A 25,597-nucleotide genomic window follows, 5' to 3' on the forward strand; every position below is an offset into this window, starting at 1 on the left:
ATGAGTGCCCTTATGTATTCCAAAGCATCTGTTCCCCTTTTTCTCCTTAAATCCAAAGGCCCACACAGCCCTAGCAACTATAGCCAGTAGCCAAAAATTTGAATAAGTATAATTTATGTTACATGTTCAGAAAAACTTGCAGCATACATGCACATCACAGAAAAAAAAATACAATAAGGTGCATACTAATTACACTTCTAAAATATTGTGGTATTCATGAATACACATAATACATTATCTAAGTAACACATACAAAGTATTTTAGCAAGGTAATATACAGTACATGGCTATATACTGTATAGTAATATACAGTATATAGCCATTTTGATTTAAATAGTGTTCAAGATTTGAAATTTTTAAAAAAATGGTTTTATTTATGATTGAAATAGAATAAGTTACCGGTATATTGCCTATTTTGTTATTTTTCTCTAAGTCTTTTAGTAAATTTTCATACAAGGTAGGAATTTATCAATGACCACACATTGCATTGACATTGCTAAGTGAAAAAGGTTATTGTTCTTTATTGAGGAAACATGGTATGATTCAGAGACAATGTAATTGTTTTGCCTTTTCGCATTTTTGCTTCTAAATGTTGTTTCCTCCTATGCAGGAATTAAATACTAGCTTTGAGGAGTGGGAGAAGTTAATGAGGGCTTCAAATTTAGATTCTTCTAAAGATGACTTTTTCCCAGTGATGAGTCTAATTACACGTATGTTTAAGCAAACTGCAATTGCCAAGGTAAACCTGAAATGTTTTGTGAGTGTTGTTAAAATGTAGTAGCTATTTCTATTCTGCTTCTTCTAATAATATAACAGCTGGATAAAGAATATTCATTTTATTTGTTTACTTATTTAAATCTACAAAGCTGCCCAGCTCTACAACAACTCTTGAGTGGTGCATAATAAAAATACCAGCAAAATACAGATAGTAGAAATAATAAACCCCAACTTCTGGGGGAAGAAACCCAGCCATCTTATCTCCCCAAATACAGAAGACACCTCACTCACTCACTCAACCCAAGGCTTGGAAGAAAAGCCAGATTTTCAAAGCTCTTCTAAACACAAGTCAGGATGGCAGCACATGGATTTCAGGGATGGGGGGTATTCCAAAGGGTGCTACCACAAAAAAGGCATCTCTTCCTGCATTTCTTGGGAATTGAAAATAATATAAAGTGGTATTCTGATTATATGCATCTACCTTTTTATAACAAAAAAAAATTGAAAACCAGAAAGAAATAATTTTCCATCTGTAAGATGCCCAGATCCAGCAAAAGCTTCTATGAATAGATATATCGTGGGAGATTTTTGTTAACCATTCTTCATTCCCTACACACCCTGAACTAAATTCTACTTTTAATTTGTCCATGAACTGCCTCGTTTTAGGATATATTATCAAAAACATATTTAATAGTAATAAGTACTATATTTTACTTAAAGTTTTCTATGATAACAAATATATGTTCTGACATTTAACTAGTAGTACGTCATCCCTAGCAGCAGCACTTAAATATTAATTTCAAGAACTTTGAGTGGTAATCTTTTTGTCAAACTGGACAGTTTTTTGTACTGCATAACATAACCCTCAAAAGACCAACTTGAGAATCAGTTTCTCTGCATATAATTTGGGATATAGTATATTGGATGGCTGAATATGCAGGCATCTGGGAGACATTTTATTAGTCTTTGTTGAATTGAAGAATTCCTTGTCACAGTTAAGTAGAAACACTTTCATTCAAAAAATATTTTTAATACAAATCTTAAGAGATTGTAAATTCATGTACTGTTGGTGTGTGTATTATTTGTCATGCTTGCCTTGTTTGCTTTGAACATAAGTAGCACAAAAATCTTTACAGGAATTGATGAGCTAGTATGATGGAGTAGAATGATGAACCAGTATGTAATAAAATTGATGCCATAGTTTGCTTTTTCTTAGCCTGAATCTACATTAAAAAAAGAAATTAATAGTTTATTTGTGCAGTTTTATTTTATAACTTAAGATACCTGGTATTTTGTTGGTGTCCCTCTGCCTTTCCTTTTCTCAATAATTATAATAAGATTCCGATTTGCTTGTATATTTTAGGCAGGAGCAGTAAAGGATTATATTAAAATGCTGCTGGAGAATGAAGAACTGAAGTTTCTGGTCTTTGCTCATCATTTACGTATGCTGCAGGCATGTACTGAGGCAGTGATTGAAAGCAAGGTAAATATGCTTTATGAAATTAGATTGCTATTGGAGGCTCTTATTAAGCTGTAAATGTGAACATCACAGTTACAAAAAAAGGGTAAGTGTACGTCTGTACTGTCTTGACTACTGACATATTTTCCACTGTGTTATAAACTCTATAAAATAAACAATTATTAAGTGAAAATTAACAGTTAAAACCAGATAGCACTGCATACATTAGCTTTACTCAGCATGGTGCTTTCCACCTATGTTGGGGCTGCAACTTCAGAATACCCAATTAGCTGTACTACAGTCCCAAAATGTGTGGAGCGGGGTGCCAGGAGGGGGAAGATCCTACGTAAATTGTTATTCACTTATAGTAAATAAGTGACTCTTTACACCTTGTTGGAAGGCCAACAGCAGTGGACCAAAGACTAACACTGGAACAGTGTAAGAGCTTATACTACTCAGATTAATAAACTTTAGTCCAGTGATTCTCAACCTGTGGGTCGGGACCCCATTTGGAGTTGAACGACCATTTCACGGGGGTCGCCAAGCAAGGCTGTCCGCCATTTTTCCCCCCTTTTCTTTGGCCACGCCCCTGGCACCCGGTGATGTATAAGTGGTTGGGGGTGACCACAACATGGGGAACTGTATTATGGGGTCGTGGCATTAGAAAGGTTGAGAACCACTGGTTTAGTCCATGTAAAGACAACAGAGAAATTCTATTGCTGTCCAAGCCCACAATCTGGTCTTAGCCCACTGTAGCCTTTACTTTTCCTCTAAAAATGTTGCTTAGCTTTGGTTCCTATCGTACTATCAAGAATCATATACTAATACGTGTGCTTTGATGCATGTGATTACCATCAAGATAGTGTTGATTCTTAATGACCACAAGATAGAGCTTTTCCAGGAGTATCTATCCTCATCCTGACCCTTTGGTCTTCCAAGAGATGACCTTATCTTTATTGTAATAAAGTCCATTCGCCTTATTGCTGGTTGTTCTCTTCTTTCCTTCCACCTGTCCCAGCATTCTGGATTTTTCAAGACAGCTGGGTTTTTACATAATATGTTCATGTAGCATAATTTGAGCCTGGTCATTTGTGTTTCAAGAGAAATCTGGTCTGATTTGTCTGATGAACCTTTGTTTGTTTTCTTGGCATCCTTGGTATTCTCAGGAGTGTTTCCCAACATCAGAATTCAAAAGTGTCAATATTCTTCTTATCCTGCTTCTTCAAAGTCCATCTTTCTCTTGCCTAGACTATCATAGGAAAAACTAATACCTGCACCAACTGATCTTTGTAGAAATACAGTAGTGGCCAAAATTGTGGAAACCTTTTGGGAAAAGTGTACGGTAGAAATGTCACCTTTGGTTAAGTTTCCACCAATTTTTATTCTAATTTCTTTATAACTGTAGCCTTGTTCACTTAATAATACTATTTTACATTGTTTTCTGGGCAACCAGTCAACTCTTTGCACCATTACTTTAACTTTATTACATTTTATAAGCTCACTAAATGAAAGAACACAAAAAAACCCCCAACCAACTTGATAGTGATCACATAACACAATGACAAATGTCCTCATACTAGCTTCAATACATGACATCAATAACTGAATCCTACTGTGATCTGATTGGCTTATTGCCAAAACAAGATGACACCTGATTGGCTCTCTAAACACTCATGCTTATTGGCTACAATCAGATGAAGGAAAGCTACCTGACATCAACCTAAGCAAGTTGTGCCTTTTTCTGGTTATTTGGCTGTAATGTTTTATAGAACAGTACAGATAATTGAACAAACTATGTTGCATTAGATTCTTGATTAAATTATCTTTCCACTGATGTATCCAAAAAATAGTGGTGTTATTAGCCATCAAACCTCAAAAATACACTTTTCCCAAAAGGTTTCCACAATTTTGGTCACTACTGTAGATATATCATGATGTTTGAATATTTTTTCCAAGGTCTTCACTGTAACTCTGTCAAGTACTAGTTTCTAGTGTATTTCTTGATTGTTGGTTCTATTATAGTGATTATTGATCCTAAAAGTCAGAAGCCATAGACCAGTGGTGGTGAACCTATGGCATGCGTGCCAGAGGCAGCACTCAGAGCTCTCTCTGTGGGCACACTTGCCGTTGCCCCAGCCTTGCCTCCCCCCGTGACCCCCTCACCAGCAAACCCCCCCCAGAGGAGAGTTGCCCCCAAGCGTGGCCCACACGGAGCAGCAAGCCAAGGATATGGCAGCTAGGTAGCACAGACAAGATTCTGCCCTCATGCCCCATTGCACACAGTTGATGCTGCGGGGTGCAGGCAGAGGGCGTGGCCGCCATGGTGCTGCTGGGCTGCCTGAGCGATCTGTGTTGGGCCCTGGAGGTGGTGAGTGACCCTGCTGGCAGGCAGGGGGTGGAGCGGGGCCAGTTTTTGGGCACTCATTCTCTAAAAGGTTTGCCATCACTGCCATAGACCATTTCAGTAATGTCTGATAATTTTTAGGCTAACAAGTGAACCTAAGCCTGTAATTGTTGTCATTTGTTTGACCTTTATATTTAATCTTAGTCCTGTGGTTCACTATGCTCTTTTAATTACTAGAGTTTTTAAATTTTTTACTATCATAGTAGTAATCAGCATATATAGTTAATAATGTTTCTTTCTCCCAATTTTAAAACTTTGCTCATCTGCTTCCAATTCTGCATTTCTCTATACATATTCATCATTAAGACTGAATAAATCATGAGGCTTGTCTTATTCTTTTGTTGATTTAAGGGCAATCTACTTTGTCATGTTCTGCCACATTTTTCTAAGGACATTACACAGCATGCCACAGCGCAAATAATCAAATGTATTTCTTTCATCAATGAAGTACATATTGATTTCTTTTTAGTATTCTTTGACTTTTTTTTCATGATCAGTTGTGCATCAAACCTAATGTTTCTTTTTCTTCTTTTTCTAAAATCAGCTTGAATATGTGGTGTCTCAGTTGTCAGGTGGGACTCCCATTTGCATTGAATGATCCTAAGCATTATTTTGTTAGCCTATGAAATGAAGGATATTTATGAGAGCTTGTGCACCCTGTTAAATCTTCTTCTTTGGTATTGGTGTATACCTTGACCTCCCAAAACTATTTCTGATTGTCTCCTTAAAATGGTGGCTATATTCTCAAGATGATACCCTAGAACAGTGGTTCTCAACCTTTTTAATGCCGCAACCCCCAACCGGTTGTAAGTCGAGGACTACTCAACCGGTCGTTAAGTCGACTACTCAACTGGTGCAGCACCATTTGCAGAATGAGACTTTTGGCAGGCTCAGCAGGGCAGAGACAGCCTGGACAATTCCTATTGGCTTTTGAAAGCCAATAGAATTAGACTCTATTCAAGAGAGTCTATCCTATTGGCTTTCAAAAGCCAATAGAATAAAAGGGAGTAGCACAGCTAAGGAAAAGGGGAAAAAAATGGCAGACTGCGTTGTTTGGTGACCCCCGTGAAATGGTCGTTCGACCCCAAATGGGGTCCCGACCCACAGGTTGAGAATCACTGCCCTAGAAACTGGGTGATTTGTTCTTCTGCATTAGCTTAGTTGACACTTCAACAAAAGCAATTTACGATCTATTCCACAGTGAGCAACTGGATATATCTTTGCCATTCTAAATGAATTCCTCCATCTCATTATACCAATTATGGAGTGAATTTTATTTGTATGTGTTTCTTGGGTGATGTTCATGTATATAGGCTTGGTTTGGTTGTTTGAAGATTGTGTTAGCAATGAAGTTTTTTCCAATCATTCAAATCCTTCTGCATTTTAAGCCATAACATTTCATAATTATTTTTATATAATTTTACATTAGAAGCAGTTATAAAAAACCCCAAATATTTAACCTTTTTTACTATTTCAAAACCTGTCAAATTAACTAAAATCTCTTTATCCAAATTAGTCATATTTTTAGATAATATTTTAGTCTTATTATTATTAACTTTAAAACCAGAAACTTGCCCATACTGATTTATAATATGTAACAACTCCAATACCGAATAAGTTGGTTGAGACAAAGTAACAACCAAATCATCAGCAAAAGCTCTTATTTATAATCTTTCTTATTAATCATTATTCCCTTATTTTAGATGATTCACGAATTTTAATCAACAAAATTTCTAAACTAGCTGTTCTTGACACAAAGCAGGGAAGAGGATTTTCAAGCCATTTGGCTACATTTACTTGTTTTGTCTATGATTTGCACATGTTACATGACTATGTTTGTAGATATTACCCTGTCAATTTAAATGGTTGTCTTGCAACAGTTAAAAAGTATTGAAATTGATGTCGCAACCTCAGATAACATAACATGATTCTAAACTCTCCAAAAGTTTTTATTATATCAGTTTAACTAGTTGACTATCCATTAATATTTTAATGTTAAATAATAATACAACAAGTGCAGTTCGTTCAGTAGAAGTGTTACTTGTTTTACTGCCTTGCTCTTCCAATATTTAAACAGCTGCACGTTGTGCCATTTAATGTTTCCGAATCATTTTTAAAGACAACCCCATGATATCACTGGAGCATAGGAAACTTACAAGGTCCATTATTACTATTATTTAGCATGTGGCATTGGTACATGAAAGCCAGGAATCTACAATGTTATTACATAGTAGAAGTTTGGCTGCCTAAGATTGCTAAGATTGTTCAGTTCATGTTCGTGTGCTATCCACCATGCATCACACACAAAGCAGCTAACGACATTCTGTTGGAGTGTCAGCATCATCTGGGGCTTTTTCTCCGCTGGTTTTTGCCTCTCATTCAGGTCAGTCCGGTGCCCATTGGTTTCTTGCTTATTAGTCCCACCAGAGTAGTACCTTTTTTATCTACTTGCGTTTGCATGCTTTCGAACTGCTAGGTTGGCAGAAACTGAAGTGAGTGATGGAAGTTCATTCCGTCACATGGTGCTAAGGATCAAACTGCTGGAATCCGGAGAGCCAACCTTCTCTGTCCGACAAATCCAGCATCATTTAAGCCACTGAGCCACTGTGTCTCATTACAAAGTCTACCGAACAACTTCCCTTCAGTACTTGTGGGTGCTCCTCCACTAGAGGCTTTTAAGAAGAAACTGGTCATTTCAGCCATTGGTCTGAAATGATACAGGCTCTCCTGCTTGAACAAGAGGTTGGACTAGAACAGAGGTTCCCAACCTTTTAGGCACCAGGGATCATTTCCATGGAGAAAAGTTTTTCCACGGACCGGAGGGTGTGTGCTGCCTGCATCCCACGGATAGGACTTTGCTTGTTTGTGTGGACTGGTTGCTGGCATGCTGCGGCTCGGTACCGATCCATGGATCAGGGGTTGGGACCCTTGGACTAGAAGACCTCCAAGGTCCCTTCCAATTCTGATGTTTTGTTGTTCTATTATTTTGTCTGTTGTCTTTAGACAGGGGCAGAGCAAAAGTGGAATGACATGAACTGCAGATTCCTCAACCAATATTGTTGCTTCCATAATATCATCTCCCTGCTATGCCCAACATGTCCTTTGCTTCTCCTGAATTTATGCAAATACAATCTGGGAGTTCTAGCAATGTCAGTGTTTTGGATCCCCCAAAGATAAATTCCCTTTTAGTTTCATCCTTTTAGTTCTAGTTCTATTGATAGTGACCTAACTGTCTCTGGTTCCTAGTAACATTTTTCTTTATGTTCTTGCTATAATAGCTGATATAGTCTGACAGAGATTATTGCAATCTGGGCCCTTCTAGCTATGAGGCAACAGCATCTGGCCATCAGACCTTCGCACTTGTTCTTCCTGTGGAAGACTAGAGCAGCTTTCTCTATTAAGAATTGTTATCTTTTCAAACTAGGGACCTATATCCCTGGAAAGTTTATCTGTGAAGCAAAAATGATGTGTCTAAAGCTGCTGTTCTTTTGAGATTGAATATGTTACATACATACATACATACACACATACATACATACACTTTAATTGTGATTGGTCTGATGACCATATTCAATGTGGAAATTAGTAATCTCATTAACATCTTTCTTTCCCAATTGTCAGTTGTTGTTTTTGTTTGTTTGTTTGTTTGTTTTTGTCAAAACTCAAGGATTTTCTTCAGGTGATTGTTTCTGTTACTTTATATGGTATAGGTTCGTTATATTCGGATAGATGGCAGTGTACCTTCAGCAGAACGAATAAATCTTGTAAATCAGTTCCAAAAAGATCCAGCTACCAGAGTGGCCATTTTAAGCATTCAGGCTGCTGGCCAGGTAATGACTTAAATAAATAACTCTCCCTCTCACCCATCTCTCTTTCTCTGGGTTTGTGTGCATAAAACCTGTTTGTTTAAATAGATGCTGAATTAACTTTTCTTAGTTGACCATTTTGCAAAGCATCTGTTGATCATTATTCAGTGTACCTCTAAGAATCAAATACAATAAAGCCTTTTTTTTAGCACAGTAGACTTATATTTTATAATCATGAGCATAGATTTAAACTTAAGTATATTACTTAAATACCTTAAAATTGTTCCCTGGTATGGAACACTGGTAGAATCATTTTCAAATCCAGTATAGGAAAATACTTTTGGAGCTCTTAGGCTGAATAGGTTCCATATATAGATTTATACATATGCTATGCTCACAGCTAGAAAGAAGATGTTTGCCAGGTCCACAGTGGAGTTGAGTGTGGAGTATAAAGTGAAGGAGAACTCAAAATCGCCTTTACTTTCTGTTAGTCTGAGCCTTAGCTGGTCAAAATGCTCCTGAATAATAGGAACACTTCCAATTGCAGAAGGAAACTTCAGGAACCAGAATTTCTAACTCAGTTTCTTTTTAAGCAAATTCTAGCAGTGATGTCACGGCCTAGCAAATAATAGATGCCAGAATCAACACATTGCAACATTTTTGCAAAAATTCTTTTAACTTTTTTTTTTTTGCTAAGTATTATAAATAGTAAGACTAAACTAACAACTTCTATAATTTAGTCACTAATAGTCAGATAAGTGCTGTTGTCTCCATTTGGGGACACTAAATAAAGCCAAATGATTGTAGAACCACTTCTCAAAAAAAGAACTGAAATTTCATCTAGGGGTGTTATCCTACCGGAAATTCAAACATAACACAAATTATAGTGTGGACCCCAGCTACTGGTAGCATATATCTGCATTGTTTCCTACATTTGCTCATATGTATGTGTGCATATTTAACAACTTATTTTTCTACTATTATTAGAGAATATGTTTTTCTGGAACTTACATTATTTTAAAGAATTTAGCTGAAGTGCTATGCATCTTTTCTTTACTTTGCCTTTGTTCTGTTGTTCTACCTCACGTAGAGCTGATCCAGAAACTAATATTACTTGCAATATATATATAGGAGCACCTCATTTATGAATGAGTATATCTGTCTATATAATGCAATTTCTTATGAGATATTTAGGAAAGAGCTACAGCTTTGTTACTGTGGAAAAACAATTAGCAATGTTATTTTACTTGTTAGGCCTCTTGAGGGAATTTTTACAAAGAAGACAAAACCTTGTAAGCCAAGATGAAGAGGAATGATATTCTCTAATTACATCACTAAATGTTCCCCAAAATTTCTATAAGAGGCCGTAAGCTTATAAAAGGCATTGCTTGTTGCCTTTGATAAATGATACAAGTATTTATTTCTTCATCACATGTAGGGTTTAACCTTCACCGCTGCCACTCATGTTGTTTTTGCTGAACTATACTGGGACCCTGGACATATAAAACAAGCAGAAGACAGAGCTCATCGGATAGGACAGAGTAACTCTGTGAATATCCATTATCTTATTGCAAATGGAACATTAGACTCTGTAATGTGGGCAATGCTGAATCGTAAGGTAGGATTAAATATTGAAAGTCCCAGCTGCTACAGGTTTTGTACTGTATGGATGTATACAGGTAGTCCTCAACTTGCAATAGTTCATTGAGTGACCGTTCAAAGTTAACGCCGCTTTAAAAAGCGACTTATGACTTTTTCATACTGATGACCGTGGCAGTATCCCCATGGTCACGTGATTTACATTTGGATGCTTGACAACTGACTCACATTTAGGATGGTTGCAGTCTCCTGGATTCATGTGATCCCCTTTTTCACAAGAAAAGTCAACGGGGAAGCCAGATTCACTTAACACAAGGGTCTTCAAACTTGGCCCTTTTATGACTGGTGGGCTTCAACTCCCAGAATTCTTCAGCCAGGCAGAGGAATTCTGGGAGTCGAAGTCCACAAGTCATAAAAGGGCCAAGTTTGAAGACCCCTGACTTAACAACTGTATTACTAATTTAAGAGCTGCAGTGATTCACTTAACAAATGTGGCGACAAATGGGACAAAACTCACTTAACAAATTTCTCGCTTAACAACATAAATTTTGACTCAATTGTAGTCGTATGTTGAGGACTATCTGTACATTCTACGCTGTTCCTTTTTCACCCAGCATCTTTTTTTCTATCAAGTTTTGGTTCGTTTACATTCTGAAGAAGAATATTATGTATCTGAAGAAACAGTCAAGACATAATGGCACATAAAAGTTTCTTCGCTACAAAATTTCCTTAGAAGCCTCTGAACCCATACTTCAGAAAGCAGAAGTGTCTCAGTTCTGAAAGGACAAGGATAATGAAACAGAGGAAATATTCATGTAGGTAATTAGAGCTTGGAAGATGCAGTCAGACGATAATAAGAAGCAGCCTTTACCCTTGGAAATGTTCCATGTTTTGTCGTCATTTATCTTAATTTGACATTAAAGACCTGAAATCAAGACCCTTGGAATGAAAAAAGAATTTGTTGAGCTATAGAATTTAAGAAATGTCAGATTATTTGGGATGCTCTATCTGTCATCTCTGCAGATTCTGTACAAAAACAAAATTTGTATTAGTGCAACTCAGAGGTCACAAAATAATATGCAAGTTTTCATGTTCTCCATAATTTATTGCATAGCATGGTAAATAATGCAGGGATGGGGGAAGTTATTAGAGCCATAGAATCCGAGTTTAGTCACATATTTAAGATTTAATATGAGAGAAGTTTCTTACATTAACATTAGGCTAGGGCAAGTTTATAATTGCTTGTAAGACTCTTTCCAAGACTGCTGGGAAGTAGACATAAAGAATAATTGTACCTTTATTTTTTTAAAAGATAATATTGAATTATATGCTTTTAGACGAGGCAAACTTTCCAGGTTCTTAGGAAGGCGGCTAAAATAGAAACTAAGCAGTTGTTATTTTGAAAGCTGCGAATGATTTTGGATGATATATTTTGAGAAATGGCAGTCTTTCTTGGCGTTTGGCACTTTGTTGTTATATTAGCTCTCTAGGCCCAGAAAAAGCCAAATGAGTACAGCCAAACTTTCTCGCCTCTTTTCTGGGAAAGTTGGGCATTTGAAGATATAATGTGGATGTTAATTATGTCCCTGAGGCTTAATAAGCCCACTTTGATTTCAACAGGGAGGAAAATGCAGGAAATTGCATAGCTGAAAATCAACTATTCTGCTGCTAATTTTGATTGTGTTATCTGAGAGTAGTTTTGGTATTGGGGAGCGACATTTGAAGTAGTAGGTGATAATTCAATATTCCAGTGGAATATTAAGGAATATTTTCTCTTGAAATTTTGTTTTGGAAATCTGCAGAGACACAGTTTTTATATCAGACTTTTAATTTCTATTTCTAAGTGTTTTGCTTTTCATCTTGAATGCTTATTAGAAGTTGAGTATGAGACAAATAGATAAATAATAACATGTGGGTTGTTTTTTTAAAATGCATTTACTATTTAGGCCACAGTTACAGGTGCCACATTAAATGGCAAGAAAGAAAAGCTACAGGCACCAGAAGGTGATAAAGATAAATGGAATTTTTTGAATTTTGCTGAAGTTTGGACCCCAAGCGAAGGCCTAAATGAAAGCAAGGATGAGGTGTTATTCACTCATGTAAGAATGTACATATATAAATCCTTTTCAGTATCCAAGAGTAATACTATGTTTTTGATATACAACTACTTCTCATTTTGGTTTAGATCGACTGTAATAACTGAATTTCACACAGCATTCTATCATCACCAATGTTAGCTGTTGTAATGCTGCTTTAGAATCATCAATGAAGTGAAATATCCATAGGAATAAATGCTTTATTTTATATTTAAAGTATTCTTTTATTTTTCTCTTAAACCCATTGATATGATTTCTGTCAGATTTGCTGACCTAGACATTCGGAAGAGGCAGCTGACATTCCACATGTCATGATATTGCACAAATGATGCTAATTAGATACAATATGTTATTTGTGTAATGGCATTGTGACAAGTGTGACATTATCAGTGCTTCTAGCAGATGCTTATGTCCACTGATTATAATTCTGTTTGGTCTTTGATAACTGTGTTGGGAGTTTTAGCACTTTCTGCAGAAAGTTAATGGTAGATTATAGCAGATTAATTTGTCTTAATACTTTGGTTCAGGGTTTACTCAAATAGCCTTTTGCATATTATCTAGGGCATTAGCTTCATTACAAGCTGCACTAATAATTCTTCATATAAATGTCAAGTTGTGAAATCTAAAAATGATCACCATTGGCAGAACAGATCTCTCCCTTCACAGCATCATTTTCCTAATAACAAAAGACAGGTTCAGAATTAATTACACGGCTCATTATTTTTTTTTTTAAAAAAACTAGCCAGTTATGTCAGTTGAGTTTCAAAATCAGATCCAAATCCATAGAAACAAACATGATTCCTATTGTTTTAACTATAGCAAAGATTAAAATGAGTTAAATGTATGTTATTTGACCAAAATATTAGTATTAATAGTTCATTTTGTGAAATTTGTCAAAATATTAGGATTAATAGTTCATTTTGTGAAATTGATTTAAAAGTCTGGAGTAAGTAGTACTGATGCAAAACCTTACTTTTCATTTGGCATCTAACATATCAATTTTGTTTAAAAGCTCTATATCCAATATCCCAACTTTTTAAAAAAAAATAGTTTGAATAATGTATATTGTATAATATATTCTAAAATATAGAATATTACTTTTTTTCTTAAGATGTCAAATTGCCTCTTAAAATTCAAACTACAGACTTATGATCACAACTGAGCCTGTAATTTTGGTTGTAAGTCATTGTGGTCATAAGTCAAGTTACCCCATGACCTAACTCAGTTTTATGACCATTTTTACAAACAATCATTAAGTGAATCAACATGGTTGTAAATCTAAATCCAACTTACTCAATGGGCATTTTTTGCTGGAAAATGGAAAAAAAAATAATTTGCAAAACATGATTGTGACCACAATACACTGAACTGGTATTAAATGCGATTATGTGAACACAGAGGTCATGTGGCATTTGTAACTTCGAGGACCATTCATAGGTAACTTTTTCCAAGCTTGTCATAACTTTGAATAGTTGTTAAGTGACCAGTCATAAGTCAAGGACTATTTCTAAAATGGTGAAATTGAAATAGGAAATGATTGATAATGAAAGGGCAATGAATAGTAATTGATAATGAAGGGACATCCTTGTATTATTAAGCAAAGTAATGATTGTTGGGTCTTCCATCCTAGTTTGAAAAAGAGAAGCAACATGATATTCGTGACTTCTTTTCGCCAAAGCCAGATATAGAGAAAAAGCGAAAAATGGATTCCAGTTGTAATGCATCCCCGTGTTTGGGTTCAAATTCTTCCCAAGCCTCAGAGGAAAAGGATCTGGAAAGTGGCAGAAACACAGAGCCTCATGATCCAGAGGATCTAGATGAGCTTTGTAGAGAGGCAAAGAGACCAAGATCTGTAGATCCATCTACACCCAAGATTGTTCCTAACAGAGGAAAGAGAAAATGCTTGTTTAGTGAAAGAGACAGTTCATTTTCAGAAGAAGATTTCCAGGAGGAGGATTGTGTCCTTTTACCTGGGTCAACAAAAGGATTTGCTTCTGAAGTAACCTGGCTTTGCAGCCTTTGCACTTACAGTAATAATTCATTGCTACCCTATTGTGAAATGTGTGAATCTCCTCGCAGAAAGAAAAGTGAGTAAAAGTATTTGCTTCCGTTAAAATCTTTTTTTTTCCATTGTTTTAACACATCTTGTTACTCTGTTTGCATGATAGCACATATACAAAAATATCCTAACGTTTAATGCTAAAAGCAGAAATTAGCAGCTGGGCCTAAAAGTGTAATGTTGCATAAATTAAGGGTTTGCAGAAATAAATGTAATTGTCCATGGTACAAATTTAATTTGTATGTTATCTTATTGTTAGACGTGTTAAAAGAAGCAACTTTGTTCATCTTTATTATTGCATTTCTAACATTCCTACCTCCCCTCTCTGAGTAATATACATAGAGTCTTGATCTAGAGCAGGGGTCTTCAAACTTGGCCCTTTTATGACTTGTGGACTTCAACTCCCAGAATTCCTCAGCCAGACAAGCTGGCTGAGGGATTCTGGGAGCTGAAGTCCACAAGTCATAAAAGGGCCAAGTTTGAAGATCCCTGATTTAGAGCTTTCCTAAAAGAAAGAAGCAGTAGGAAAACTTAGTTCAAGGATAGATCTTCTTTCATCCCCAAGGTTGTAGGCTGTGGGCCATGTTTGACCTCAGATGCGTGAAAGGAAGTGTTGCTAGGACAAAGGTGGGACCAGGACAAAAGCTAAATTCAGTTGAATTGAAGCCTAAAATAGTTGCATTTAATGAGCAGCGTGGTGGCCTAGAGGTGGAGCTCTCACCTCACACTCAGAAGGCTAAGAGTTAAAACAACAGAATAGGGAGGACCAGAGATCTCTTCAAGAAAATTGGAGATATGAAGGGAATATTTCATGCAAAGATGGGCATGATAAAGGACCAAAATGGCAGGGACCTAACAGAGGCAGAAGAGATTAAGAAGAGATGGCAAAATTACACAGAAGAACTATACAAGAATGAGCTTAACGTCCCAGATAACTACAATGAGATGGTCACTGACCTCGAACCAGACATCCTAGAATGTGAAGTGAAATGGGCCTTAGAAAATCTGAGCAACAACAAAGCTAGTGGAGGTAACAGTATTCCAGCTGAGCTATTCAAAATCTTAAAAGACGATACAGTAAAAGTGCTACACTCAATTTGCCAGCAAATTTGGAAAACTCAACAGTGGCCACAGGATTGGAAAAGGTCAGTTTATATTCCAATTCCAAAGAAAGGCAATGCCAAAGAATGTTCAAACTATCGCACCATTGCACTCATTTCACATGCTAGTAAAGTTATGCTTAAAATCCGACAAGCTAGACTCCAGCAGTATGTGGATCGAGAACTACCAGAAGTACAGGCAGGATTTCGAAGAGGCAGAGGAACTAGAGATCAAATTGCCAACATACGCTGGATAATGGAGAAAGCTAGGGAGTTCCAGAAAAACATCTACTTCTGCTTCATTGACTATGCAAAAGCCTTTGATTGTGTGGACCACAACAAATTGTGGCAAGTTCTTAAAGAGATGGGAGTACCAGACCATCTCATTTGTCTCTTGAGAAACCTATATGCGGGTCAAGAAGCAACAGTGAGAACTAGACACGGAACCACTGATTGGTTCAAAATTGGAAAAGGAGTCCGGCAAGGCTGTATACTGTCGCCCTGCCTATTTAACTTATATGCAGAGCACATCATGAGAAAGGCAGGGCTAGATGAATCAAAAGTTGGAATTAAGATTGCCGGGAGAAATATCAACAACCTAAGATATGCAGATGATACCAGTCTAATGGCAGAAAGTGAAGAGGAACTAAAGAGCCTCTTGATGCGGGTGAAGAAGGAGAGTGCAAAAGTAGGCTTGAAACTCAACATTAAGAAAACCAAAATCATGGCATCCGGCCATCTCAATTCCTGGCAAATAGATGGGGAAGAAATGGAGGTAGTGACAGATTTTATTTTTCTGGGCTCAAAGATCACCTCAGATGGGGACTGCAGCCTAGAAATTAAAAGACGCTTGCTCCTGGGAAGGAAAGCTATGGCAAATCTAGACAGCATTCTAAAAAGCAGAGACATCACCCTGCCAACAAAAGTGCGTATAGTCCAGGCCATGGTTTTCCAGTTGCAATGTATGGCTGTGAAAGTTGGACCATAAGAAAGGCTGAGCGCCAAAGAATTGAGGCCTTTGAACTATGGTGCTGGAGAAGACTCCTGCGAGTCCCTTGGACTGCAAGGCGTTCAAACCGGTCAGTTCTAGAAGAGATCAACCCCGATTGCTCTTTAGAAGGCCAGATCCTGAAGTTGAAACTCAAATACTTTGGCCACCTAATGAGAAGGAAGGACTCACTGGAGAAGGGCCTAATGCTGGGAAAGGTTGAGGGCAATAGAAGAAGGGGACGACAGAGAATGAGATGACTGGATGGAGTCACTGAAGCAGTAGGTGTGAACTTAAATGGACTCCAGAAGATGGTAGAGGACAGGAAGATCTGGAGGAACATTGTCCATGGAGTCGCGATGGGTCGGACACGACTTCGCAATTAACAACAACAACAACAAAGCGGCAGATATTTCTCTCTCTAGGCCAGGCATGTCAAACTTGCGACGTCACTGACGTGCAACACATCACGACTTTTTCCCCATTGCCGGCAATGTGGTGGACGCGGTTTCGTCGTAACGCATCCAGCCCCTCGGGCCGGCAGTTTAACATGCCTGCTCTAGGCACAATGAGAAAATAACTGCTGCGAACTCTGTGTAGGCATCAGGAAGGGCAATTGGCCAGTAAATGCTCAGCTCCATTCAGTCACTCCAACTCCACCTTAATGCAAGGGATTAAAGAGTCGTTCTAAGAAAAAAAAAACACTAATATGAGTATTTTGCAAATATTCTATAATTACCCTGTGTGTGACATTTAAAGAGTCCTGTGATAATTCTTGGAGACTTGGAGAGGCAGATGTATATGTAGGTATTTCCTTCATTCAGCATATGCAATTATTATTTATTCAAGTGTCAAATCTATGGTCGTACCAAAGCACAGAGGAAATAATAGATGCAAAGAAAGTAATTGAAAACAGTTTCAATCTTTATAAATATATTGATGAAATTAATAACTGGGTACAATGGAAGGCAATTTAAACAATGCAATTTATAGATTTTTCATCTTTTTATTTTTGTATTTTCTTATACTTTTTTGCTTTTTTAATTTTCTTTTTTTCTTTTTCTTTTAATATTTATAAATAGTGATATCAATACTAACATGTTTAAAGCGTTATAGAACTCTCTACTTGTATTTTAAGATGGCATAATAAATAATTCTAGACAATTAATGAAATAATTTTTTCAAATTTTATTATAATTAAAAACTCTGTTTAGTATTGTTATTCTTTTTCCACTATGTCTTTATCAGCCTTTCTATTTTATGTAGCTTTTTATTCTGTTCTTTTAATTTTTTTAACCATCTATTTAGAAAATTGCTAGACGTTTGGTGACTATGTTATTATTTTTGTACCCATAGCCACTGAGTATGAGCATAAGACAAGTAGTTGGCAGGCACATATCCTGTCCTTGTTTAATCTGATAATTATCTATATAATTACTTATGGTTAACTACAATTAACTGCTACTCTTCTCTTAAGAACTAAGTAGTAGACTTTATAACAGAAATGTACCTTAGCATTTATGTTAGCTTTTCTTTCCCAACAGTATAATATATGTTATTCCTTCTTGCTTTTTAACACCCATAGTTATACAAAAGGAAAGTCAAATTGGTTTTCTCTCTACTGAAAGCGAAGATGGAAATGCAATCAAAAATAACATAGGTCTTAATGATATAGAGATGATCAAGGAAGAAACAAATAAGAAATCGGACTGCTGCAAGCAAGAACTCAAAGAAGGTAATAAATATTGCCTTCCTTCTGGCACTAATTATTACATGTTCAGGTTTGGGCTGTGGGATATCTAGAAGTTTGAGAATTATCAGCTCTTCAGTGATTGTTGCATGTATAACATTTGCAAAATGTTTAAATGATGAGAAAATTTCTATCTAGTCTTTAAGGTTTGGAGCCAATTTGGAGTGGAAGTGGAGAATGTAGGGGAATGAGAGGCAGGGAAAGACTTATTAGTGGAAGTCAACTTGTTTAACAATGGAACACAAAACTCTACAAAGAATAATGTAAAAACTTGTTGGATTCTTCCTCTCCTCTGTTGTTGAACACAGTGCTTAGAAAGACTTACAAGATGCCCTCAGTACATTTTGGAGACCATGGTAGGGCTATAGTTTGCATTTTGAGAATTTAGATGATGCAAGAAAATGTCCTATTGGGAAAAAAATCTTATTTGTCTACCAAATTAACTTGATTAACAGAGTTGCCTCTCTCTATAACAAGATTATACTTCCAAAATATTCATCTGCTAAATTAGAAGTGAGGGCCAGTTTGACTTAGTTTTTTTTTTTAATTCAAAAAGTTTTATTAGAAATTACAAAATAAAATGAACCCATTTACCCTCCCCCCAACCCCGACCCTCCAACTTCTCGGAGCCAAATATAGGGTATTTCAAACGTATTAAACATAATCTAATTAAATTAACAAATATATTAATCATAGGCTAAGCAAGTTTAACAATTTATACAATCATTAAAATCATACTTAAACCTTAACTCCCTTTAAATCTTAATAACATATCATAAACAAATCCATTTATAATCAATTATTATATAATAAAAGAAAATTTTAATTTAAATATTATGAATACTTATTATTTAATCATAAAATAAGTGAAACTTTTCAGTTCCATATTTAATCTTAATATAATCTATCCATCTTCTCCATACTATAATATATCTTTCTTGCATATGATCCTTTAAATAAGCAGAAATTTTAGCCATTTCTGCTAAGTTAGAAACCTTAAATGTCCATTCTTCTAATGTAGGCAATGAATCTTTCTTCCAATATTGACCTATCAATAACCTTGCTGCTGTAATTAAATTCAACATTAAAACAGTATCTTTAACATCAAAATCCTCAAAAATCCCTAATAAAAATAGTTGAGGAGTAAACTTTATCTTCCTTTTGAAAATCTTTTGAATGTTCCACCAAATCATGATCCAGAAACCCTTAATATTTTTACAAGTCCACCAAATATGAAAAAAAGTTGCATCAAGACTACCACACCTCCAACACTTGGGCTGTAAATTAGGATACATACAAGATAACTTTTTAGGATCCAATTGCCACCTATAAAACATTAGTTTGACTTAGTTGTTAAAGTAACTTCATTAGAAACTGGAAGACTCTGAGTTCTAGTTCTGCCTTAGGCAGGAAATGGGTGACTTTGGGCCATTTGCTTATACCTCAATACTAAGAAGAAGGCAGAAGCAAACAATTTCTGAAAATGTTTCCAAGAAATTTGCATGAATTTGTCCGTGAAGTTCGTCATCAAAAAAAACAACACTAGTTTATATATAGCTTTAATGCATACAATTGGCTTTGAACATAGCCAAATAAGGGTGATGTTGTTAAGGTTCTGATAGATAAGACCAAACAAATCAGAACTCTGAGGCTTGAAATTTCCTCAAAGAACATGTTTATTGGTTACATAGTATTGGCACGGTCAAAAGTGAAACCAAGTCTGAAGATCCCTTCAGAGAGCAACAATATTACAAAGTTAAATTTCCCACCCCAGTGGTATGCAGTTAGCTATGTTCCCCAATAGAAGAGTTTGGCGGGCTTTCTAACTAAATGTTCCTGCCCCTATCTAACTGACAGAAATGATCTTGGTTCCCATAGGACAGTAAAATGGTTTGACTATTTAGAAATCCTCCACCCCCCTCCCAATCTTGTGGCAACTTAGAACGAGGAAAATGGCTGCAGCCAGGTTCGTTGTAGGGTTGACAGATGTGCTTTGACATGCTAATGATATATAATAATAAAAATGTTATACAACATCCTAGTATCTTTCTAATAATAATCTTTTACGTCCTTGGAACACTGCCATAGAGAAAAAAACCAGAAGCTGTGTTTTTGGTATACTAGGGCTTAAAGGATCCTTGAAAATAAGAATTAGAAACTAGATCTGGGTCAAGGTCTAGATCAATTCAATTCAATATTTACAACAATAGACTATTATTGTTTTCTATTTCTACTGGGAATTATAAATTGGAGATACAGTTAGATTGTTATTCTTATTTCTTGAGTAAATGAAAAGATTTAAATAGACCACCTACTATAAAGGTACTTCCTTAGATGTTTTTCTCATATCATTTTGGTAAGAGCTGGGCCTCATTGCAGTTGTTTTAGATACAAGTAATCCTTGCCTTACAATTATCACTAAGGCTGGAACTTTGATCATAAGCATTGCAGTCGTAAGTAGAATCACCATGTAACATAAATCTATCAAGTACTAAATAACCCCTGTGCCACAACAAACTAGGTAGGATCTAAGGATGTGGTTGCATCTTAGGAAGTTTCCTGGTAAATCAGGTGGAATGTGCTTGCTCGGTGGCATGTTCATTATCATAATTGTTATAAAGATATGAAAGTAAAATTATTTTGTAATAAAACTTAAATCGTTTTTATTCACAGAGTATTTAAACGATTCAGAATCCACACTAACATATCTTAGTCTACTGTTCTGCGCAAGTAGGAACACTGACCGAATTCATGCCTACACAAAGGTGAGGAATTAATTTTGGATTCAAAGAAGCACAGGTAGAATTCTGATTGGTACAATATTTTCTATTTCTTTTGCTCGTGACTTTTCTATGCCTTCTGAAAAGCATTTCTGAAAGAGTATAAAACTATAGAATGTAGAAAGAAAGCAAAGAGGCTGAATTTTGAGGGACATAAGTTAGAAGAAGTTGGCAAAAACTGAGGACAGAAATTGCAGAAACATACTTATTTTTTGCTGTTGGGAAATTTTCCAATTTCCATCAGTTCTGTGGCTTCTCGTTGAGTCATTCTCTTTTAACATTGACCACTGGATATTGCAGTATCAACCATATTACTATCCCAATCCAGCTAGTGTACAATTCCTAGAGCAGCATTTCTCAACCTTGACAATTTTAAGGCATGTGGACTTCAACTCCCAGAATTCCACAGCCAGCATTGCTGGCTGTGGAATTCTGGTAGTTGAAGTCCACATGCCTTAAAATTGTCAAGGTTGAGAAACACTGTCTTAGAGCATTCCATAATTAGTCAATACAATCCACTATGGCTTTCCACCCATTCTTGCCTTCCTCCTCTAGGTAATGTAATTTTCAACCTAAGATAGTTGTTGCCTGGAATAGTCCCATAACCAGCACCTTCCTATGATGTTCCTATCATGTCTTCAGGACATCTCTGTCATGGGAAGAGATATTGTGGTCTCTTCAAAGCAGATTTCAAGCTCCATCCGTACATGACCAATTGCTCTAGGATTGCTGTTTTCTCCACAGATACTACGTTTGTATCTTCAAATTTTCCCATGTCCCCATTCTATTGTAAGTATAGGAGATCTACCTTATTATTTAATATTCAGGCTGAATTTGCAGAAGGCAACAGTTAATGTCTCTTGAGATCTTGATACAATCGGCTTCTCCATTTATTATCAGGTCGGAAACCAACTACTAATTATTCTTTCAATTATTCCATTTCTATAATGAGCAAGTTCCTTAAATGGTGTAGTTTCTTAAGGCTGGAAGTCCAACCATCTCAGATTGTGGAAAACCCAATTTACAAGCTGCAAGACATGTAAACCTTGTCTTTTGAAAGCTAATCTACAAATCTGGGCCGTATTTAAAAGGGTGATTTTGTTATGTTTGTTGTTTGGCAAACAACAGTCCTGCAGATCAGTACCTATTCTATCAGAAGATTTCTAGTTTTTCTTTGTGGCCTCCCTTTGTGTCAGGAAACTGTATAGCTTCATCACCTACTAGACAATCTTTAGAAAATGTTATTCAATCAGTATATGATTATCACATCCTTCTCTAAGTAATAAACTAGTCATCCATGTGTGAATTACAGGTTCCAACTGAAGAACCAGTTACTTATCTATGACATCTATCATAGATACCTTGTGCTCCACTTGTGATCAAATGATAGTGACCTCAATTTTACTATGTCAGTCTCTGGGAAATGACAGGGTTTACTGTGAGCTGTGCTGAATACAAAAAGTGGGACTCACAACAAGAAATCCATACTCTACAAGTTTCCACATTGCCTCTACATAGGAAAGTAACCTGTACCCAGAGATGCAATCCATGTGACAGATGGCCACTTCACTCACATGTAAATAACTAATTTTTCCTTGAAATCATTAGCAGGCTGAATAACTTCCTGATCTAAGGTACTAAGTGTCTATTATTTGATTATCCAGGCTGGAGAACCTCTCAATTGCAATTTCATTCCACTTGATATAAAAGTAGGCAACTGGGAAGATTTACCAGCATGTTTTCAACAAAAACAGAACCATACACTGGTAAGTTTTATTCCATGATTCTTGATAAAGCTATAAATAAAACCCAAGTTATATCTTTTGACTATATTAACCTAAATTGATTTCTTAGTGTTGTTTTTGTTTAGAGATATCTATTTCTTTCTCTCTCTTTTTTTTGGGAAGAAAAACACTCCATTCATTTTTTGTACATAGACTAAATTATTTAATTTCATATGTACTCATACTACTTATTCATGCTTTTCCCTTTCATGGTAAGTAACATAATGCAAGGTCCAGAAGGAGAGTAAGAGATAATATAGAATGAAATGGAATGGAATAGGGAATGAGAATGGGAATGGAGTGGATTACTTTATTTGCCTTCTGATTAGACACATGGAATTTGTCTCTGGTGCAGAAGCTCTCAGTGTACATACAAAGCAATAGAATAATAATAATAATAATAATAATAATAACAATGATATCAATAAGAGGAGTAAGCAAAGGAATATAAAAGCATAAATTAAGAAAAGGAATAAAAATAAAATTGAATTCAGTTTATATTGATACCATTAATTAATACCATTAATACCATTCCACTAAATTCCTATTCCAAATTATTTTAATGGCCTTAAATTTCTCACCTCTCTTTTTTAGGATCTCATCTGTTCAGCCATAAATTCTCAGCCTTCTTCACCTCTTCATATTCACTCTTCCTTCCTATATTTCTTTAATAATTCAAGCCTATTTCGTTTTTCTATGTACAAACCACTTTGATGTATGTCTTTTGTACCGATCACTCGCTTTTGCATTAATTCCACATTTATTATCATTTGTCTCTTCTTGTTTCTTTTAACCTGTTTCCATGACATTCACGTTCAATGCTTTTCCTGAAATACTGACATTTTCATTTAAGGAAATAGACAGAAGCACACTCTTATACATAGCTTCTTTCTTTTTTACTTCTTTTGACAAACATTCCCCATGTTAGACTACGTATTGCTCACTATCTTTCTACCAGTATAAGTATAGTTTGAAATTTTCATTTCCCTATTTTTCTGATATGCTGTAAAACTACACAAATTCACTTACTTTACTACTTTAACTTTTAGCCATTTATATATAATTTGCAATTTTTCATTTGATTTCCTCTGTAAACAAATTATCTTGGTCTTTGATATACTAGTGGTCAGATCTGTATATCCCAGTGCCACCCACGGTCTCGTATTGTTTTGCAAACCAGGCCCTTGGCCAATATGACAACAGTGTCTGCATGCATAACCGCATGCACATTTGTGTCCCAGCCACTGTCTCAAGATTTCCTTATGATTTATCCATAAATAAGTAAATCAAAAGAACATTAAACGTCCTATGTCTTATTTCATGTTTGAGGTTGAACAGCTTCCTCCTTATTGTCACATATGCTTTACTACACAATTGCTTTGATTTCATTGTTGCAACTAACTGTTTTGACTTTTTGAATCTGACAGAATATACAAAAACTTACAAATATTTGTTTCTGAAAACACAAATGAGGCTCTAGTGGATTTCCCCCCCCCCTTCATATTACAATAACATCTGAAAATAAGTGTTCACTGCTGCAGTCATCAGCTGTCCCTGTATTACAAAGCAAAATGTGAAATAATAGGTGCCAGTTAATATTTTATGACCAAGTGTATGTATGTACAAGAACGACACAGCATTTTCTATTTTCAAAGGTGTCAAAGAGACACTTGAAATACACAGGAGTCTTTCTGCTAAATGCAAACATTAACATTTGTACCGTGCTCACAAAGCTCACAGGTTTATAATGGAAGATCATTTCTAGTTGAAGAGACTGAGGCTGAGAAAATGGTCTGGTTAAGGTAACCTAGTGTAATAAATGTTTAAAAAAGTAGAATTTGAGCAAAGAAATTCATGCTTGTCACCCAGTATCAAGCCACTGGGCTGTATCTATATCCATGATTGAATGGATGTATACATTTGCTAACCTCTAGATCAAGGCAGAATAATCTGTGGCTGTGCAATCGTTGACAAGCATAGCTCTTAGCATGCTGATTGAAATGGATGGGAAAAGAAATCTATCAAGATAATTTAAGTTCCAAGGCTAAGTCCTCTTTGAAACTACACTAATTCTTACCTGCTTGTCTTTCTCTTTGCTGTGATTTGTGATGAAATAAAATGAGGGGCTGGCTCAGTAGATATTTTCTGATCTACTGGATCAGAAATTGGATGTTACTGAGATTGGATGTTACTGAGATTGGATGTTACTGAGGCTGCTGCCATGTTAAAAAAGACTTCATTTATCTTAGAAACGGTTGAATGTTTGTACAGGGTAAATGACATAAAGAGCATATCATTAGTTGAAATGATGTTAAAACCCACTGTCATCTATTAGGTGTATGTTTCAAGGTAAAATCTTCACAGTTTTAATGAATAACAATTCTTTTCTAGATACTGAGGTTTGTGAGAGAATGGGATAGTCTAACAGCCATGAAGCAGAGAATTATCAGAAAAAGTGGCCAGCTTTTTTCTAATCCTGTTCTTGCTGCTGAAGAAATACTGTCTAAACAACAAGCCAAACTCACCAGTACCAAGCGGTGTGTGCTGCTGGTCCTCTTCCCTACTCTGGTCTAAGTATTATGTCTCAAGCAGTTATACTTTCGTCATGATGATGCTAGATCAGGGGTGTTTAAACTTGGCCCTTTTATGACTTGTGGACTTCAGCTCCCAGAATTCCTCAGCCAGACAAGGTGGCTGAGGAATTCTGGGAGTTGAAGTCCACAAGTCATAAAAGGGCCAAGTTTGAAGACCGCTGTGCTAGATGAAGGGACAATCTTTCTTCTTTTTAAAATGTCTTTGTATCCTAAGTGCTTTTTGAACTGCATAGTTGAAAAAAAAAAATCAACAGTAAGTGCTTTTCCCAACAATAGTGGAGAGTTTCCTTCATAAGGTTTGCATTTCCTATTAGCTCCACTTGACCTTTTTGATAATCTTATCATCAGTTCAGGCCTTGCTGCAAAAAGCCAAATTGGACAGTGAAATGCTACCAGGAGAAGGGGTGGGTGGATTATGTTTACCCTTTTGGGGTGAGATACCATCAATATGCAATGATAAC

General features: G+C 36.1%; 1 protein-coding gene across 2 annotated transcripts in view; it reads left to right on the plus strand.

The window, feature by feature from the left end:
* ZRANB3 (zinc finger RANBP2-type containing 3) overlaps positions 1 to 25,597 on the plus strand; it is a 66,181-nt gene that overhangs the window by 32,076 nt on the left and 8,508 nt on the right. For both annotated transcript variants that reach the window (XM_039342362.1, XM_039342363.1), the window contains 10 exons: positions 611 to 739; positions 2,081 to 2,200; positions 8,291 to 8,410; positions 9,825 to 10,004; positions 11,932 to 12,084; positions 13,712 to 14,168; positions 17,814 to 17,963; positions 20,652 to 20,743; positions 22,423 to 22,524; positions 24,934 to 25,079. In XM_039342362.1, the coding sequence (XP_039198296.1) occupies positions 611 to 739; positions 2,081 to 2,200; positions 8,291 to 8,410; positions 9,825 to 10,004; positions 11,932 to 12,084; positions 13,712 to 14,168; positions 17,814 to 17,963; positions 20,652 to 20,743; positions 22,423 to 22,524; positions 24,934 to 25,079 (1,649 nt within the window). The remainder of the gene's footprint in view (positions 1 to 610; positions 740 to 2,080; positions 2,201 to 8,290; positions 8,411 to 9,824; positions 10,005 to 11,931; positions 12,085 to 13,711; positions 14,169 to 17,813; positions 17,964 to 20,651; positions 20,744 to 22,422; positions 22,525 to 24,933; positions 25,080 to 25,597) is intronic.

The sequence above is a fragment of the Crotalus tigris genome, unplaced genomic scaffold, assembly GCF_016545835.1.
Source record: "Crotalus tigris isolate CLP2741 ecotype Arizona unplaced genomic scaffold, ASM1654583v1 scf7180000017790.654992, whole genome shotgun sequence".
NCBI classification, from domain to species: Eukaryota; Metazoa; Chordata; class Lepidosauria; order Squamata; family Viperidae; genus Crotalus; species Crotalus tigris.